The sequence below is a fragment of the Drosophila miranda genome, chromosome 3 (genome assembly GCF_003369915.1).
Source record: "Drosophila miranda strain MSH22 chromosome 3, D.miranda_PacBio2.1, whole genome shotgun sequence".
NCBI classification, from domain to species: Eukaryota; Metazoa; Arthropoda; class Insecta; order Diptera; family Drosophilidae; genus Drosophila; species Drosophila miranda.
The window spans coordinates 10,075,416-10,093,428 of record NC_046676.1 but is presented as its reverse complement, the minus strand read 5'-3'; the positions used below and the strand labels follow the sequence as shown (position 1 = coordinate 10,093,428).

The following is an 18,013-nucleotide window of genomic DNA, read 5'->3' as shown; positions in this document are numbered from 1 at the left end:
TTGGTCTCAACGCGGTATAGGGTGGCCTCTTATAATTGGGAACGTAATGTGCGCGGGCAAGCTCTTAATCATTCGTGGTCCTACAGGTATACATTTTATTAAGATATACACTTTACATTTTCAGGTGATGATTGAAATATTGCACATCGGAGATAGACGAAACAGTTAAAACATTACTAGAAACAGAGACACACGGCATTAGGGCTTGGTTAAAAAACTAGGACTAATAAATTTAGACGGTTGGAATACTTTTACGCATGAATAGATTTGTGGAATTCTAGAATTGAGCCGATATCATTTCTGGCGCTGGCGCTGCTTTGATTGAAGCAGAGCGGAGAGCACTAGGGCCGTGTCCAACTCTTGCTGACTGCCTCGCTCATTGTCCAGAGAAATCTCGACGGCGCGCTCATGGAAACGAGCCAGGACACGAGGCCGATAGTCTACAGAGAAAATACAATTGAAATAGGAAAGAAAAAAGAAGAAAATCAACACGCGAACTCACCCACACTGCCCGCCAGGGGATTGCCAGTGAGTCTAAGGGACTCCAGCAGTGGAAGATTAGCCACATAATCAACCTCTTCGAGATCTTCAATCTGATTGCAGCTCAGGTCTAGATTGATCAATGAAAGCAGCTTGCGCAGGCCCTTCAAGGACTTGAGCTTATTTTGAGCCAGCTCCAGTGTGACGAGATTTCCCATTGTCAGATGCCAGTCCACGCACTCGGCTATAAGATTTCCGGACAGATTGAGCAGCTGTAGATGGGGAAGCTCGTCCAGGTTTTGTACAACCCGGATGCGATTCTGCTCGAGCACCAGGCGACGCAGTTTTGGTGCTGTCCTCACACTGCCATCGATTTGGGTGAGCAGATTGCCAGTCAGATCCAGGTCAGTTAGCTCCTGCCACGCATCTGTGCTGATGAGGATACTGCCGTTTGTTGCGGAGGATGGACGGATGGCCTCAGGCAGGAGGCTCGGAACATCGCAGTACTTGTGTAAGTTATCGCAGAGCAGCACCTGGCATATGTTTTGTATAGTCGTGTTGTGAACACAGATTGTTTGTAACGTTGGCTTCAAGAGCTCAATGTCCACGATGTTCTCCGTGGACAGGGCCGAGAATTTGAGGGTTTTGAGATTTCGAAATGCATTCAGATTGAAGTTTAGCCTGTTCGGAATGATATTGCTTCGCCCAATGGGTACGTCCACTGTGTTGTAGTCCTGCGCATAGCTGGCATTATCCTTCACTGGCGTCACTACCAATGCCACGAGTTGTGTGCAGAAGTCCAGGACGTGCGAAAAGTCGTATTTTCCGTCTCGATCCACGTTCGGCGGGCAGGGAAGACTCAGACGCTCGCTAATGGCAAAGACCTGTGCATAAGGTAGATGATTCCATAAATAATATATGTAAATAGTATCTCAGCTACATTTCTTAGTATTAATTGCAATTTATATGTGTATATTAGGCTGCCTTTGCAACTGAGTCCACAGATATCTGAGGATAAATTTCCCGCTCTTCGTTTGCAATGAACTTAGACATCAGCTTATAGAGTAAAGCGATTCGCAGAAGCTTCCTCTGCGTTGGTGTATATTTGTTCTTAGCCGGACCGAAAAAAACACCCACTCGTCGATTTGTCAAATGGTTTATGCCCAGGGCATTAATCATGGAGGCCTCGCGGGTTTGCGCATCCGCGGAGGATATGCCGCGAAAGCCACGAATCAGCAGGATGCCGCGTTTCTGCTCCCAAATTTGCGATAGTGCCAAGGGAGTACTTGGCACCTCGAAAGTGGATAAAGTTACTGCCTAGTTTTTGCAGCTGCAAAGGCCAGCACGTGACTATAGAAGTTAACAAAAATTTCGACATTTCAATAAATAAATATTACTAGTATATACTGTGTTCGATTTAAAGTGTGAATTATATCTGAAACATGAGCCTACATATGTACATACATATGTTGCAGGGATAGAAAAGTGAGATTTTTCTCACCTCCAATGCCGACAGGTTGTATTCCTTTTTGGAACTGAGAAGCGCATCGCCGCTCTCGTCGAATAACTTGGCAAGATCCTGCAGCAGATAGATAATGTCGTATTTGTTGAAATCCAGGAATTCAGCCAGAGCCCGCGGTAGTTCCGTGCGAAAGTAGATGAGCAGCTCCTGCAAGTAGGCTTCCAGTTGTTCGCGACGCTGCTCCAGAAACGCTGGCTGCTTATTACCCACAAGCTGCAACGGAGATCAACATGAATATATGTATATACGAGTATGTTTTGTTTTAAGGGGCGTACCTTTTTTGGGGGCAACAACTTTTTGCTGATTGCTATATCCTCCACCAGCTTATCATGGAGCTGGGCAAAGTCTCGATAGCGCCGCTCCACCATCCATTCCACCTTTGCCACCCGCACTTTGATGTCATAGTAGGTGACCCCGCCGCTGGAGGTTTCATTCGTGTATTTCGGTATTGTCACCGTCGTCTCCTCGTTCTGGCGGTAATAGCAAGCCATCGCTGTTCTTTCCCTTCCCTCACAGATGTTTGACGCATTAAACACGTATTTCTAGGCTAAACATGCATTTAAACGCAATTTTCTAATTTATTGCAATTGTAGTTAATTAATTGGACAGCTGTTTACTGTTATCGATTAGAGATGAGCGAAAGTCACAAGCAAGTCACTGTCACTGCGGCATTAAATTGATAATCACGACTTGCACTTAAGACTGGGCTTTGACAATTATTAAATGACATGTCAATAAATATAATGAATTATTGTAGTTTTTATACCCGATACTCAAAATGAGTATTGGGGTTTATTAGATTTGTGGTAAAAGTGGATGTGTGTAACGTCCAGAAGGAATCGTTTCCGACCCCATAAAGTATATATATTCTTGATCAGCATCAATAGCCGAGTCGATTGAGCCCTGTCTGTCTGTCCGTCCGTCCATCTGTCCGTCTGTCCGTCCCCTTCAGCGCCTAGTGCTCAAAGACTATAAGAGCGAGAGCAACGATGTTTTGGATCAAGACTTCTGTGATATGTCACTGCTACAAAAATATTTCAAAACTTCGCCCCGCCCACTTCCGCCCCCACAAAGGACGAAAATCTGTGGCATCTACATTTTTGAAGATACGATAAAACCAAAAACGCAGAATCGTAGAGAATGACCATATCCAGCCAGCATCAAGAAAACAATTTCATTTTTTCTCGCCCTGTCTCTCTCTAACACACACGTAGCATAGGCGGCTTTGCTTAGAGTAAAACATTAGCGCCTAGATCTCAGAGACTACAAAAGCTAGAGCAACCAAATTTGGTATCCACACTCCTAATATATCGGACCGAGACGAGTTTGTTTCAAAATTTCGCCACACCCCCTTCCGCCCCCGCAAAGGACGAAAATCTGGGGATATTCACAAATCTCAAAGACTATTAGCGCTAGAGTAACCAAATTTAGTATCCGCACTCCTGTTAGATCTCACTATAAAACGTATATCTCAAAATTTCGCCCCACCCCCTTCCGCCCCCACAAAGGACGAAAATCTGTTGCATCCACAATATTGCACATTCGAGAAAACTAAAAACGCAGAATCATAGATAACGACCATATCTATCAGATTGCTGAATCTGGATCAGATCGGATCATTTTTGTAGCCAAAAGCAAGAAATCAATTTGCAGTGGCTACGCAGCGCCCGACGTCACGCTCAGACTGATTTTCTGTCTCTCTCGCACGCACTCTTTGTCGTGTCGTTTAAGATTAGCGGCGTCTGCCGGAGGAGAGCCATACTGACTAAGTATCGGGTATAACTGTAGAGTTGCGGTGTCCGCAGCAACTCACAACGTTCCACCTCGTTAGTACTAGTACTGTTCACAGCTGCCGATTGGATCACTGCCAACCGAAGTTGCTACTCTTCACCGCCTATCGATATATTCCCATCGGTGGCACCTTTTGTTTATATTTGTACTTGTTGGCATTTGTTCTAAGAGCGAAATTAATCCAACGAAGCAATGCCACTGGCTGGGCCACCTGAAAAATAACTATTATATCTGAGCTGAAAGGAGACGAGGGCTAAAAATGGCATTCCTGGGCGACTGTGTGATTGTATTTGTGTCGCAGGCAAGTGGTGGGAGATCTCATGTTGATGCCAACCATTGAAATTTCAATTGTTTTTATTTGCAGATGCTGTTTTTTGCCGGAGGATGGATGTTTTTCAACAAGGAACTCTTCAAGCACTATGAAATTCGCCACATATCCGTTCAGCTGATCTTCTCATCCACCTTCGCCCTGTCGGTGACCATGTTTGAGTTGATTATATTCGAGATCATCGGCGTTCTAGAGTCGAGTTCCCGGTACTTCCATTGGCGCTTGGGTCTCACGTTGCTACTGTTTATGGTGACGGCTGTGATACCGATCTATATCTGCTACTCTGTGATACACAGCATTTCCTTTTGTAAGTTGTCAGCATACCCTCCAATATATACTCGCTCCAAATCGCTGAATCTTCCTTAGTTTCCGACAAATTGGTGAGAATATTGACGACAATCTGCTGGTTTGTCTTTCTCTATGGCCTCTGGCGTATTGGTGAACCATTTCCACTGCTTAGTGCATCCCACGGCATATTTACCATTGAGCAGGGCGTTTCCCGGATCAGTGTCATTGGTGTCACTGTAATGGCCATACTGTCTGGATTTGGTGCCGTGAACTATCCCTACACCAGCATGACCTACTTTATCAAGTAATGTTAACTGCTCTAAACCGTTTCTTATCATTGCGATGTACATTTTATTTAATTTGCTTAACAGGCCCGTTTCCCGTAATGACATCATCTGTTTCGAACGTCGATTGGCTTTGACGGTGGATATGCTGACGGGCAAGAAGCGACGCATTGCTATGGCTGCTTATAACCATAATAAACAGCATAACACAAAGCCCAGAATCTGGGAAATGATAACGTCGGCAGTGCACCGCACAAACAGCGGCGAAGGTGGGAACGCATTGACCATCAATCTGCGTTTAAATTAATTTCGTTGGTGACTTCCAGACATCAACCAACTAAAGCAAGAAGTCTACGGCTTGGAGGAGCTACTGCGCTCCGTCTTCCTGGAGTTGAATTCGCTGAAAAACATGGAAGAGCGTCAGCGTTGGTCGGAAACGCTGAAGGGAAAGTACTTTAATGTGATTGGACACTTTTTCAGTGTCTACTGCGTCTATAAGATATTTATGGTAGGTCAACAAAAACATAGTTTAACATTTATATCGAAGTCTTTATTTACGTTTTTCCTGAATAGTGTTGCATCAATATCATATTCGACAGAGTGGGTCGCAAGGATCCCGTAACCCGTGGCCTGGAGATAGCCATCCATTGGTGCGGCTTTGACATAGACTTTGCCTTTTGGAACCAGCACATTTCGTTTTGGCTGGTTGGCTGCATCGTGATCACCTCCATACGGGGCCTGTTGCTAACCCTCACTAAGGTAGGTGATAAAAGGTTAAGACTGTTTTTATACCCGATACTCAAAATGAGTATTGGGGTATATTAGATTTGTGGTGAAAATGGATGTGTGTAACGTCCAGAAGGAATCGTTTCCGACCCCATAAAGTATATATATTCTTGATCAGCATCAATAGCCGAGTCGATTGAGCCCTGTCTGTCTGTCCGTCCGTCCATCTGTCCGTCTGTCCGTCCCCTTCAGCGCCTAGTGCTCAAAGACTATAAGAGCGAGAGCAACGATGTTTTGGATCAAGACTTCTGTGATATGTCACTGCTACAAAAATATTTCAAAACTTCGCCCCGCCCACTTCCGCCCCCACAAAGGACGAAAATCTGTGGCATCTACATTTTTGAAGATACGATAAAACCAAAAACGCAGAATCGTAGAGAATGACCATATCTTTTAGACTGCAGAATCTGAATTGGATCGTATTATTATTATAGCCAGCATCAAGAAAACAATTTCATTTTTTCTCGCCCTGTCTCTCTCTAACACACACGTAGCATAGGCGGCTTTGCTTAGAGTAAAACATTAGCGCCTAGATCTCAGAGACTACAAAAGCTAGAGCAACCAAATTTGGTATCCACACTCCTAATATATCGGACCGAGACGAGTTTGTTTCAAAATTTCGCCACACCCCCTTCCGCCCCCGCAAAGGACGAAAATCTGGGGATATTTACAAATCTCAAAGACTATTAACGCTAGAGTAACCAAATTTAGTATCCGCACTCCTGTTAGATCTCACTATAAAACGTATATCTCAAAATTTCGCCCCACCCCTTTCCGCCCCCACAAAGGACAAAATATTGTTGCATCCACAATATTGCACATTCGAGAAAACTAAAAACGCAGAATCATAGATAACGACCATATCTATCAGATTGCTGAATCTGGATCAGATCGGATCATTTTTGTAGCCAAAAGCAAGAAATCAATTTGCAGTGGCCGCGCAGCGCCCGACGTCACGCTCAGACTGATTTTCTGTCTCTCTCGCACGCACTCTTTGTCGTGTCGTTTAAGATTAGCGGCGTCTGCCGGAGGGGAGCCACACTGACTTAGTATCGGGTATAACTGTAGAGTTGCGGTGTCCGCAGCAACTCACAACGTTCCCCCTCGTTTTGTCTCTAACTTTTTCTATTTTGCAGTTCTTTTATCGCATTTCATCGAGTAAGTCGAGCAACATCATCGTACTGATCCTCGGGCAGATCATGGGCATGTATTTCTGCTCCTCGGTGCTGCTGATGCGCATGAATATGCCAGCCGAGTATCGGGTGATCATCACCGAGGTTCTCGGCAATCTACACTTTAACTTCTATCATCGTTGGTTCGATGTCATATTCCTGGTCAGCGCCCTGACTACCACCGTTGTGTTATATCTGTCTCGGAAGCCAGTTCCTTCGGATGACTCCGACTTACACTGAGAGAGGAGAGACAGATAGTCTCTCTATTAGGCTAAGGAGAATTGTCTTAGAATAATTTAGTATAACTACGGCAATCTGAAAGTTGTTTAAATCAATGTATATACCAGTGTATATATTTAATTGAATATTATGTAACTATGTAACTTCACAATCAATGCACAAAAATCAAAGTTAAGTATATCTGTGTGAGAAAATTAAGTATCGAGTTGTTTCTCTTTATAAAACCATTTTGAGACGCTATAGTTGGGTTTAATTCTGTATTATCTGTGTTGTACCGATTTCCCAGTATTTTTCAAGCTTTTCTAAGCTTTGGAGGCTTTCATTTGAAGCTTTTGCTTTCTAGGTCTCTGGGTTGCTGGGTTACGCCGTGACATAAGGTTGTTGACTCAACATTGAGAGAGTCCAGTCCGCGCACCAACTTTGAGCGCATTTCAAATTACTGTTACGCTCCAATCCCATTGTTCCCAGGATCTTAACATAGTGCTCTATTGTTCCTTGAGACAAGGCGAATAGAATTGTCTTGTTGGGTAATGGTGGTGGGGTGTGGGCTGTGCTGTGGAAGTATTGGGGTAGCTGAAAGGATAGGGCGGATAGAAACTTGACTGGACATTGCCAATGCTGTTCAAATATGAAATTCAATTAAAGAATATGAATATGTAAGACTGTAACAAGCAATTCCTTTGAGATATCCGCTTCTCTTTACTCCGAATTTCTTAGCTCTCCCAAACATTTCATTTCATTTCATTTCAATTTCTGTGAATGAGCACCTGGGGCTCATCTTGAAAGAAAACATTCCAACCATATACATTCAGTTTCATAGGCTTCAACAGCAAACACTTCTGGTGTAGGAAAAACTTCCATAAAAAAGCCCTTTCAATTAAAGGTGGACGACGTTTTGTATACGGCATTGCCATACGTCCTCCCAAAAAAAAAAACAGAAGCACATCAGCCATTGAATTTGCAACTGTTCCCGCTCCCAAGCCGATGGCCCAGCACAACCCACTCAGATGAGGAGCAACTTAATGGGCTATTCCGGGACCGCACATCGCTGGCTAAAAATGCTATTAAAATGTTGCGGCTGCCGCAGATCCAACTGGGCGGAAAAAATACATTTCGAGTGTCTAGATGAATAAATCATGAAACAAAAATGATTGAGGGGTTCTCATGGCGGGTTCCTCACGCCCTCACGGGTACACGCCCACATGGATAGAGTCAGTCGATGTCTCCCAGAGCTGCAATCATGACGTTGTCAGAAGTGCAGGACATGAGTAGAATGTCGAGGAATCAATCAGCTGTAAATTCGATGGGTTTTATTTACAGAAAAACGGCTATGCTCGGCACCTACCTATCCATCGATTTCATCGATTTTTGATTGATAATGTGTTTGGCTGCCCCCGCTGTCTCGGGGCTGGCTTCATGGCCATTATGCAAATGTGGCCAACAATTGATTAGAATTTTAGTGTGCCGTTGCACATACGCCCCGTCCCGTATGCTTCGGCTCCCATAATTAACGCTGTATGCCCCAGTCACGGTTGGCTAATTAGCATAAATTCAATTAGGTTTCTTGTTTTCGCCTTCGGTTGTCTCTGGAGCCTTGGAAGCCGCAGTCCACCCTTCACTCTCCTTCCCACCTCCAATTTAGGGCACATTTGCGCTTCTGGCGGCTCTCGCCTCCACGTAGGGCGTGGCCATACTTAGCATATTTCCTGTTTGACATCTGACCTTTTGTTGTGCATTCACGGAATGTGTGAGCGTCAGATTCGCGCGCTGCCAAAGGTACTGCCACAGGAACGATTTGTGGCTGTGGCGGTTATCTGTCTCCGGCTCTGGCCTCGGGACAAGGCAAAGGCATTTGCATAAGCAGGGAGGCGTTTCTTCAGATTGCCGACGAATCTGTGACAAGTTATGCAATAGGTCCTCTCATAGGTTTTACATATGAACATTCGCATGGGAGATAAGTGTGATACGGATAATAGTACTTGGGGGACTGGTTACCAGGCGGATGAATTGATTCTGAAGTGGAGCCAACTCCTGCCTTAATGGCCATCGTTTGCCATTCGTTAACCTTTAGCTTTCGCTTCAGCCTCATTAAACCTCATCTACGGTGGGCGTCCGAGAGGCTCTACCTAGCAACTAACCAACTAATTATGTTCCGTCTCCACTTCGGGCTCTGCCCACGTCCTGGGCTGCTCATTAGTGGAGGACTCCATATAATTAAAGCTCGGCCAGGAGCAAAGTGCAACAACAATCAAGGAATCAAGCCATCAAGGAATTCTGCAATTATTACATTGATTACCAGATGAATGCCATAAATGGCCGATACAGACCCGAAGGACCCTGGCCAATAAACAGAGGTGCTGAAGCTACATACAGAAATGTTCAGTTCATTAGCCGAGCGCCAGCACTGGCAGCATTTTCCAGGATTACCTGGCCGGTGGAATGGCCTTTAAGCGGAATATTAAATATCTCAATACAGATTTGCAATCAAATTATTTGGTATATCAAATATTTAAATGGCCCGCAGTGCTCCCTCGGCTAAGGGAACTGATGGCCATTCAATGGAAGTTGGCCAGCGAACAGGGGGATCGATGGGGTATTTTTAAACAGAAAATACTCGTAAATGCTACGATAATGTGCAGGGTTCCCTTTCAGAGTGCATCCGTCCGAAATTGCTATAATTTTTCATCTCCACAGCACAGCCACAGACACCCTGTTTTGGTAGAGTAATATATTTTTTGTTGCCTTAGCCCTGATGTCCGTATAGTCTATTTATTCCCAACTGGACCCAGCTGTATGCAATCATCGTTTTTAATCATGATGTTGCTGATGGAGTGGCTGTGGTAGGAGAAACAACCTGGGCTCAGGGAAGAACTTAATTATTTTGCGTCGTTCAATATAGTGTAAGCCGAAAGATGTAATTGTGGTCCTGTCCTTCGATACGAGTATGTATGTACATACATCTGTCATATTACACAGGTGTGTTAAGCTTACTTTTATGTTTCGAAGGCCGCCTTGACCACCTGACAGGACAAGGCGGTAAGCTTTCTCAAGCTATCGAACATACAAGTGCCGCAGCCCGCCGCTCCTCGCTCTCCATCTGTGCCCCCGCACACTTTTACTGGGCCAAGATTATTGCTCCATTTTGCGCCCCAATGACTTTCCCTTCCACTAACGGCAAAGTTTAACCCGCCTGTGTGGAGGGAGTCTGAGAGGTGAGAGGCTCATAAAAGTGTCATAAATGTTGATAAGACATGTTTGTCAAACCTCCTCGATTGCCCCGTGCACCTGCTCGTGCTGAGGGGAAAGAAATGATGTGCCAGGTTGTTTGTCTGGCAGATATGCTATAGATTACTTTATTACCCCTACAGCAAGTCGTCTATAAGTTGCATACACAGTACTTGTATGTCTGTCGATTTATTAGCATAGCAATTTGTGCGCCAGCCTAAGAGCAAAGGACATTTCTTTCGAATAAATGGCATTTTCCAGCAGCTTTCAGCAACTGTGTGGAGTCATCTCTCATCCGGCCCACAATGGCGGCCACTTCTCCAGTCCTCCGTCAGTGTAAAGGCCGCAACCCATGCAATCAGCACTCTAACTGGCCATTTGCTGGATGCCAGCCGGGCCGGGCATCGCCTCTAACACTGCCAATGATGGCCTCAATCAGAGCTGTCATAAACAGCGACAATGTCGCCCGACAGTCCCCATGGCTATCTCATGGATCCAGTCGTCCATTGAGAGAGAGAGACAGAGGGAGATGCAAAAGAGTGAGCGAATGAGAGCAATAGAGAGGGAGAAAAGAGTGACAGTTCCATCGGTTGATTCTTGTGTTTCTTTTGTGGAACCATCAAGTGCCATTAATATGGAAATTATGCAAATTTAATTGACTTTTACCGAGGCACACAAAGACACATTGTAGTGTGTTCTTGTTGTTGTTGTTGTTTTACCCATCGCGAAGGTGTTGATATGCGATTATGATAGCTATTATGTTTCGTGATGGAGATGTGAGAGAAACTTAAAGACGCTGAATAGTGGAATTAACTAGTGTGTGAAATCCATAATGGAAGCCTTATTAAGCTTATGGAAGCTATAATCGTAAGATCCATGAATATTGCTTGCTTTTTCTCTTCCATGACGTGTAAACCTACTGAAAAGAATCTTATATCAAACACAAATATTTTCCTCTATTTTTTTAAATTATTCTTGAAATGCCGCATTATCAATGTTGGTGTTAGGGCTGCTCTGGTCCTATGCCTATCTGTGGGACTTGGAACTATAGCCAAACGATTCTGCTGCCATATGGATCCCAGACTTCGATCTGCAAAATGAAATGCGAACGTCTCCTTCCTCTTGAACTGGCCAATTTCAGCTACATCAGTATTCACACATGGTCTACTATGACGATTCGTGATGCAGAACCCAAAGAGGGCATCGTAAACTATTTTAAATTGGGCGAACATTTAGATATATTCCTGTGCACTTGACCCCAGATCTATTTGAAGTTTAATTTGTGCAGTTTACAGATCCACTCAGTTATGTATTCGGCGCTTAAACAGGGAATTTTCCCAATAAAGTTAGCCTCAAAGTTTCGTTCGCTTTAGCGGCGGACAAAGTTTGTGGAGCGCATATCATACATACGCCCCCGAGTTTGACGCACGAGGTTTTGTAGGAATTTTTAACTGTGTCGACATTATGGCAAGTGACGAAGGACACACGGTGGAACGAGGGGTCTGGGGAAGTTGTGCTAGAAAGTGTCCTACTTTGTAGTTGGACACATAAATTATATAATCAAATTTCGAAGTTATTATTCAGGGTCTTTCGCAGCTCCTTTTGCAATACAAATATCCTTTCTGCTATGGCCCTTTCCCTCCAATCAAATAAGACCCCCACTCATTACCATAGCCAGGCCATGAATGTCAGTATAAATGTATACAAATGCAGATAAATCTGGGCAAAGCCCCCAGGCGAATTACGTATACGCATCGTGAGCTGTTCTGCTCTGTGGGAGTTTAATCGTAAAACATTCGCCTGTCCCCATTGGCTGATACTCCTGGCTGATATCATGCTATGTGGCTACACTTTCGGTTTCAGTTTATGTTGCTTTCACTCAGAGCTGCCGCAGGTGTTGGGCTGCCACATATTTCATCTTCCTCCTCGCTTGGGATTGCGCTCTGGAGCGTTGCGACCTCACAGTTACAGAGTATGTGACGATTGCCTGGGAGCTGAGGCGCCACAACGGTGCTGGGCACAAAGCCTTGACTAATCAATACGTTGCGGCATTCGGGGGACAAATGGGCCAACGGCTCACTCGCTATGAAACTTTCTCAGCTGATTGTGGTATTGATTTTGATTATCGTCCACAGCGGCACAGGTCGGAGACAGTGTCCGATGGGCAAGCAGTGGAATAGGATGGCCCAGAAGTGTGAAAAGTACTACTTGGGCTCTTAGTGGGACCCTTCATGTTTATCTTATCACACATAATGAGCCTAACGAGTCCATTTAGCTCTGCCGCATTAATAACTACAAAAAAGGTGGGCCAAGACTATTAAATCTAATGGCAACTAATTTTTTGGCTAACCCAGAACATAAACATAATTTATAACATTTTCGGGAATAAAGGATTCAGAAGGAAGCAACAAAAATACAGAGATGAAAAATTAAATGCCATTTTGTTGGTTTTTCTTTTATTTTCTTGTCGAACAAAGCGTTTCTCCGGACAAAGGTCTTCAGAAATCTGTCAGCAATCCGCTTTGGCTAGTCCCTGCTTGAATCCTTTGTCAATTTGCGGAAAGTGTTCAATATGCTGCTGAATTTATCCTGAAATGGCCCTCAATTTGCACCTCAATCAAAACTTTTATTAAGTTCCAGACACCACCGAAAATGAAGTGGGAAAAGGTTATAGCTTCGACTCTCGATTATTTTTACCAATGACAGTTGGTATTCCCATCGGAATGCTGATTTCTGAATGGTTATTATTCGTAAGCCTGGAAAAAAGTCATGTTAAATATTCCCTGAATCGATACCAGGGGATTCCGCAGAAATATTGCCACATTTTGTTGCATTGATGCATTCAGGCAGCACGAAAAACACATAAATACAAATATATCGGAAGCTGCAACAAAATATAAACAAGATATGCTGTCCAAATATCCGCAGGGCCCACCCCACCCGCCAGCCGTGTGCTCCGTAAATCCAGAATGGCCATCGATTTTTTGTTCGGGGCCGCTTTAGTTTTATTATTATTATCTGAAAATTTCCGCCTGTCGCATACAAATTGAATAGCCGGGTGGCAAATTCCAGGTTCCGCCACGCTCTACACTCGTTCTGGTTTGAGTGGGTGTAATTATAGACCGCTAGACAGCTGGACAGGTGGACAGCTTGACAGGATGGAGCTGCCCGGCGCAGCGCAGAGGACATTCTCGTGTGTGTGGTCACAGCCATGTGACGTGTTTTGCGCCTCTACGTCTATGGCCGGGATCTATGGTCCACATAATAACTTAAATTATATTTATTTAGAAGTGGGCGGAGATGGTAAAGGGTCAGCCTATGATTAGGCCATTCAACACGATGACGGGCCTGACCACAGGGAACTTGTTTAGCTATTCATAAACATACACCAGATGGTATGCAGAGGAAGAGTGGTACATATTTTTGAGTAGTATATATCCTATCTTCAAAATTCTCGGTGAAGCATCTGTCCACTTCGCAAGGGTTAAATATTTTAAGATGTTTAACTTTTCACTGGAGCAAGAGATAAGAAAGAGATAAAACCATATCCCCCCAGGGCGTAGCTGTCGGGCGGTGCCAATAATGAACCACCGCAATCAATGGGGGAGGACAGGACCAAAATGATGGTAAACAACTTGTTTACGGGCTGCAATTGCAGCCATCCAAACTGTGGGCAAAACGTCATGTCCTGGCAGTTGGCCAACAAATTAAACCCACACTCACCCTGTCAGCCAGGTTGGCCAGTCCTGCCATTCAGTCCAGGCTGCTGCCCAAGCGAGACTAGCTCAAGAAAAAGGCAATCAAGATGGGGGAAATTCTGTGAATAATATAGAAAATTCATTCGAAACTATAGCAACCAGATGGTTCAACTTAACATTTCTCAGTAGGAGTAAACTCTATATAATACCCAGGATATCTAATCAGCAGATGCAGCTGCCTTACACGTGTCGGAGGTGCCAGTACCTGTGGAGCAGGAGCGGAAGGAATGGACTGCCAGTGGCAGTCCAATTTGAATGCTTTCCGAGTGCCGAGTGCCGAGCGCCCTGCATCCTGCTCTAGTGCTCCATCCATATTTTGCGGTTGGGATCCGCACAAAAGGTGTGAACATTAGCAGCTGACGCAGATGCCGGAGACGTAGCCGAAGCCAGAGCCGGAATGGTGGCTCTTTTGATGTGATGCTGTTGCTTACTTGGCACGGATTCGTGTGCCTTCCGCTGCAGCCCCACCCGCTGTGGCCTGTCTGCCGTTGCTGCTCCCGCGCGAAAGTGGTCTCAGAAATTGAAAGTTGAGGGAGAGGAAGACTGGCACTTGCCGCTGCAAATGTGCGATAACCGTAAACGTGCGCCACCACAGATGCAGCGGGAAAAGCATTGGCAGTGTGCGTTGACTGAATCGAATTGTCAGTCGATTTTCCCTTGAGAAGAACATTTTAAGAGCTAAAAGGCTGCCAGTGCAATCGATCGCTGAAAGTGCTATAAAAATGGATGTCTGGCCTTTAGTTACCCGTTGGAACAGTCCCCCTTCTCGGGCTGCAAATATATATGGGGATCCCATCAAATTGTAAATTGCAATCTGCCATCAAAAAGCTGCAAATTTGTTGCCCACTCGCAGGTCTTACATGGCACTTCATGCTCTCACGGATGCTCCATTACGAAATGGCCCCGTCGTTCTTGTTGCTTCTGCACTTACACAGCGCTTTGTTTTGCATGCCTCATAAATTGCGCATACGCCATGTCGCACAGAGAGGCCACAGAACAGGGCCAGGAGTAGGAATAGGAGCAGAGGCCACAGCAAGCGCCAGCGTTGAACATAGATATCAGCACAGAAGGCACCACGCATAAATTCAACGGCTGAAATATTTGTGAACCGTGAAGCGACACATAAAACAAGTCACAAACGAGGGGGAACGTTGTGAGTTGCTGCGGACACCGCAACTCTACAGTTATACCCGATACTTAGTCAGTATGGCTCTCCTCCGGCAGACGCCGCTAATATTGAACGACACGACAAAGAGTGCGTGCGAGAGAGACAGAAAATCAGTCTGAGCGTGACGTCGGGCGTTTTACACGTTTTATAGTAAGATCTAACAGAAGTTCGGATACCAAATTTGGTTACTCTAGCCTTAATAGTCTCTGAGATTTTTGAATATCCCCAGATTTTCGTCCTTTGCGGGGGCGGAAGGGGGTGTGTCGAAATTTTGAAACAAACTCGTCTCGGTCCGATATATTAGGAGTGTGGATACCAAATTTGGTGGCTCTAGCTTTTGTAGTCTCTGAGATCTAGGCGCTAATGTTTTACTCTAAGCAAAGCCGCCTATGCTACGTGTGTGTTAGAGAGAGACAGGGCGAGAAAAAATGAAATTGTTTTCTTGATGCTGGCTATAATAATAATACGATCCAATTCAGATTCCGCTGTCTTAAAGATATGGTCATTCTCTACAATTCTACGTTTTTGGTTTTCTCATATCTTTAAAATTGTGGATGCCACAGATTTTCGTCCTTTGTGGGTGCGGAAGTGGGCGGGGCGAAGTTTTGAAATATTTTTGTAGCACTGACATATCACAGAAGTCTGGATCCAAAACATCGTTGCTCTAGCTCTTATAGTCTTTGAGCACTAGGCGCTGAAGGGGACGGACAGACGGACAGATGGACGGACGGACAGACAGACAGGGCTCAATCGACTCGGCTATTGATGCTGATCAAGAATATATATACTTTATGGGGTCGGAAACGATTCCTTCTGGACGTTACACACATCCACTTTCACCACAAATCTAATATACCCCAATACTCATTTTGAGTATCGGGTATAAAAACAGTCAGCCGAATGCTCCGAGCACTTTAGACGGTTCTCGCGCTTCCAGAGGATTGGGATACCAAATTGACATGTACCATGCAATGGAAAGCAAATTGCTCTGGTAACCTGCCGCCGGGTGTGTATCTGTGGATGCACCTCCCCGCCTTTCCGCCCGGTCCTCTTTTCGGTGGCAAGTTTTATTTGGAAGTCACACCTTCACTTGGCCCATTCTGATGGTGCACTCTCCGCGGATTTAAGCGAAATTTCGTTTCACAATTTTGCACATCACTTGGGAGGGAGCTCGTTCTCGCTTTACTATATACTATATGTGATTGCTTGAGAACTTAAATATTTGCTGGCTTTGACTCTGCCTGTAAACATTGGCGCCAGGGATAATGCTGTGAAAGTCCTTTCGCCACTGCTCTGACGTCTCAAGTGCTTGCCTTTGCCCGGGACTTACCTCCACTAGAAGCCGTACACAGACCCATCTAGGTCAAGCATTGTAAGAGTCGGCCTTACCATCATCATCATCATCATCCTCATCTTAGTCCTCGTCGTCACCGCCATCGCAGTCCTCGTCATTGTCATGAAAATTTCTTGTGCTAAAACTGTCAGTGAAGTTCATGTCAGCCGTCAGCCGTCAGCACAGTGGTCCGGGCCCTGCTTAAAGTGTGGCCCGAAACTCTGACGGAGTGTGCTTCTGCAGTTGGCCTTGTCATGGCTGATGCCCCGCATAACTACATTAGGTACGCCGCAATATTCTGTAAATGGATACATTAATATTTTGCCGAGAAATTGCGCCGGAATTTCCCTATTCTTTAACCACAACCAGATCCCTATAAAATGGCCAAACGTCCTTGACAACTGACAGTTGCTGTGGTAATGGCAACCACAGCAGCAGAGCAGGAAGCCACTGCAGTGCTGGAGGAGCACTCGAGCTCTTGAGGTAGCAACAAAAAATCGTTAAATGGTGGCCATGTGCAGCAAGGTCTGGAGGATGCTTGACGACTAATACCACACTGGCCAGGCTATGATAATGATGGCGGTAAGCTGTTGAGCAGATCAGCTTTTGTGGTGGAGCTAAGCTAAGGTTGGAGCCTTATCATCTGCCTTTGCCGGCGCCTTTGCTCTCGAAAAGATCAACTCAATAGAATAGGTTTATTTTATTATTTTTATTGTATTTACTTTATTACTCAATTAAAATTTAGTTGGGACACATTTGGTTTTTGGTTTTTGGTTTTTCATCTTGTATAATAGGTATGCTGTCATTTGTATCTGTTTAATCCTGTTTTCTCCTTCAGTTATCCACAAATATGTATCTGCCTTACCCATTTGCTGGCTTAGATGCCTGTAGATGCTGGTTTTTATATGCGATTTACTTGAATTTGACGTTGATCTCTAATATACTCGTAATTTCAATTCTCTCTGTTAGTTTACATTAATTAATTTGAATTTTAAACATTTATGTAGTGGCTTAGGCTCCCGGTTCCGGGCTGTAGCTTAAAAGTTTACCAATTCAACTTGCTCTAATACTTGTATTTGGTTTGTATAGTTATATAAGTATATGTGGTTCAGTTTCCCCGCTGTCTTTTTTGGGGCTTCCCTTTCGGCTATATGTGTTTTTTTCTCTTGTTAAGTAGACAAATTGGTAATACCCTTGGTAGAAAAACGAAAATTGTGCCACCAGATTAGTTATCGCCTTTCGATTTTCCATCAGTTTTCATACATACTCGTATATATATATAGAGAGCCCAGAGGCTGAAAAATTGTTGTGTGTTGACGTTTCGTAGCTGCTTCCTGTTGCTCGGATACCCCTAATGTGAAACAACAACATCGAGTTTCATCGGTTATAATTCATGTTCTTCGTGTTTTTATGTTATGTTTTTATATATCTTCATGTAGGTACAATTAAATTTCTTTGACTTTTGGCTTTGGCCAGACAAAACGGAAAAATGTTTTCCCAAAAATTTGTTCAGCATTTTCCTTGCATTTGTCGATTTGTCTACAATAAATGTTTATGGAACATCGTGCCTTTAATTACCATTTTTTTTATTGTAACATTTAGTATTACTTTGCAAATTTAACTTGTTTTTTTTAAACG

At 44.4% G+C, this 18,013-nt stretch overlaps 3 protein-coding genes across 4 annotated transcripts; 2 read left to right on the top strand and 1 right to left on the bottom strand.

The window, feature by feature from the left end:
- Nucleotides 1–71: 71 nt before the first annotated feature.
- On the bottom strand, nucleotides 72–2,635 carry LOC108160515 (nischarin). Its single transcript, XM_017294565.2, has 4 exons — nucleotides 2,278–2,635; nucleotides 1,982–2,215; nucleotides 503–1,364; nucleotides 72–440 (listed from the first exon to the last, which is right to left on the bottom strand). Exons 1-4 carry the CDS (start codon nucleotides 2,491–2,493, stop codon nucleotides 295–297), a joined length of 1,458 nt encoding a protein of 485 aa, XP_017150054.1. The 5' UTR covers nucleotides 2,494–2,635; the 3' UTR covers nucleotides 72–294.
- Nucleotides 2,636–3,906: 1,271 nt separating this feature from the next.
- On the top strand, nucleotides 3,907–7,133 carry LOC108160649 (Golgi pH regulator). 2 transcript variants are annotated; one of them, XM_033391691.1, is made up of 7 exons: nucleotides 3,909–4,094; nucleotides 4,158–4,428; nucleotides 4,488–4,713; nucleotides 4,781–4,962; nucleotides 5,020–5,201; nucleotides 5,267–5,452; nucleotides 6,616–7,133. In XM_033391691.1, the coding sequence occupies exons 1-7, from the start codon at nucleotides 4,053–4,055 to the stop codon at nucleotides 6,889–6,891; spliced, it is 1,365 nt and encodes a 454-aa protein (XP_033247582.1). In that variant the 5' UTR covers nucleotides 3,909–4,052; the 3' UTR covers nucleotides 6,892–7,133. The 2 variants fall into 2 exon arrangements, with proteins under 2 accessions (XP_017150270.1, XP_033247582.1); XM_017294781.2 differs by lacking the exon at nucleotides 6,616–7,133 and having other exon boundaries at nucleotides 3,907–4,094; nucleotides 4,939–4,962; nucleotides 5,267–5,359.
- A 5,053-nt stretch (nucleotides 7,134–12,186) lies between these two features.
- Nucleotides 12,187–12,550, top strand: LOC108157982. The gene is made up of 2 exons (XM_017290127.2): nucleotides 12,187–12,335; nucleotides 12,400–12,550. Exons 1-2 carry the CDS (start codon nucleotides 12,202–12,204, stop codon nucleotides 12,488–12,490), a joined length of 225 nt encoding a protein of 74 aa, XP_017145616.1. The 5' UTR covers nucleotides 12,187–12,201; the 3' UTR covers nucleotides 12,491–12,550.
- Nucleotides 12,551–18,013: the final 5,463 nt, after the last annotated feature.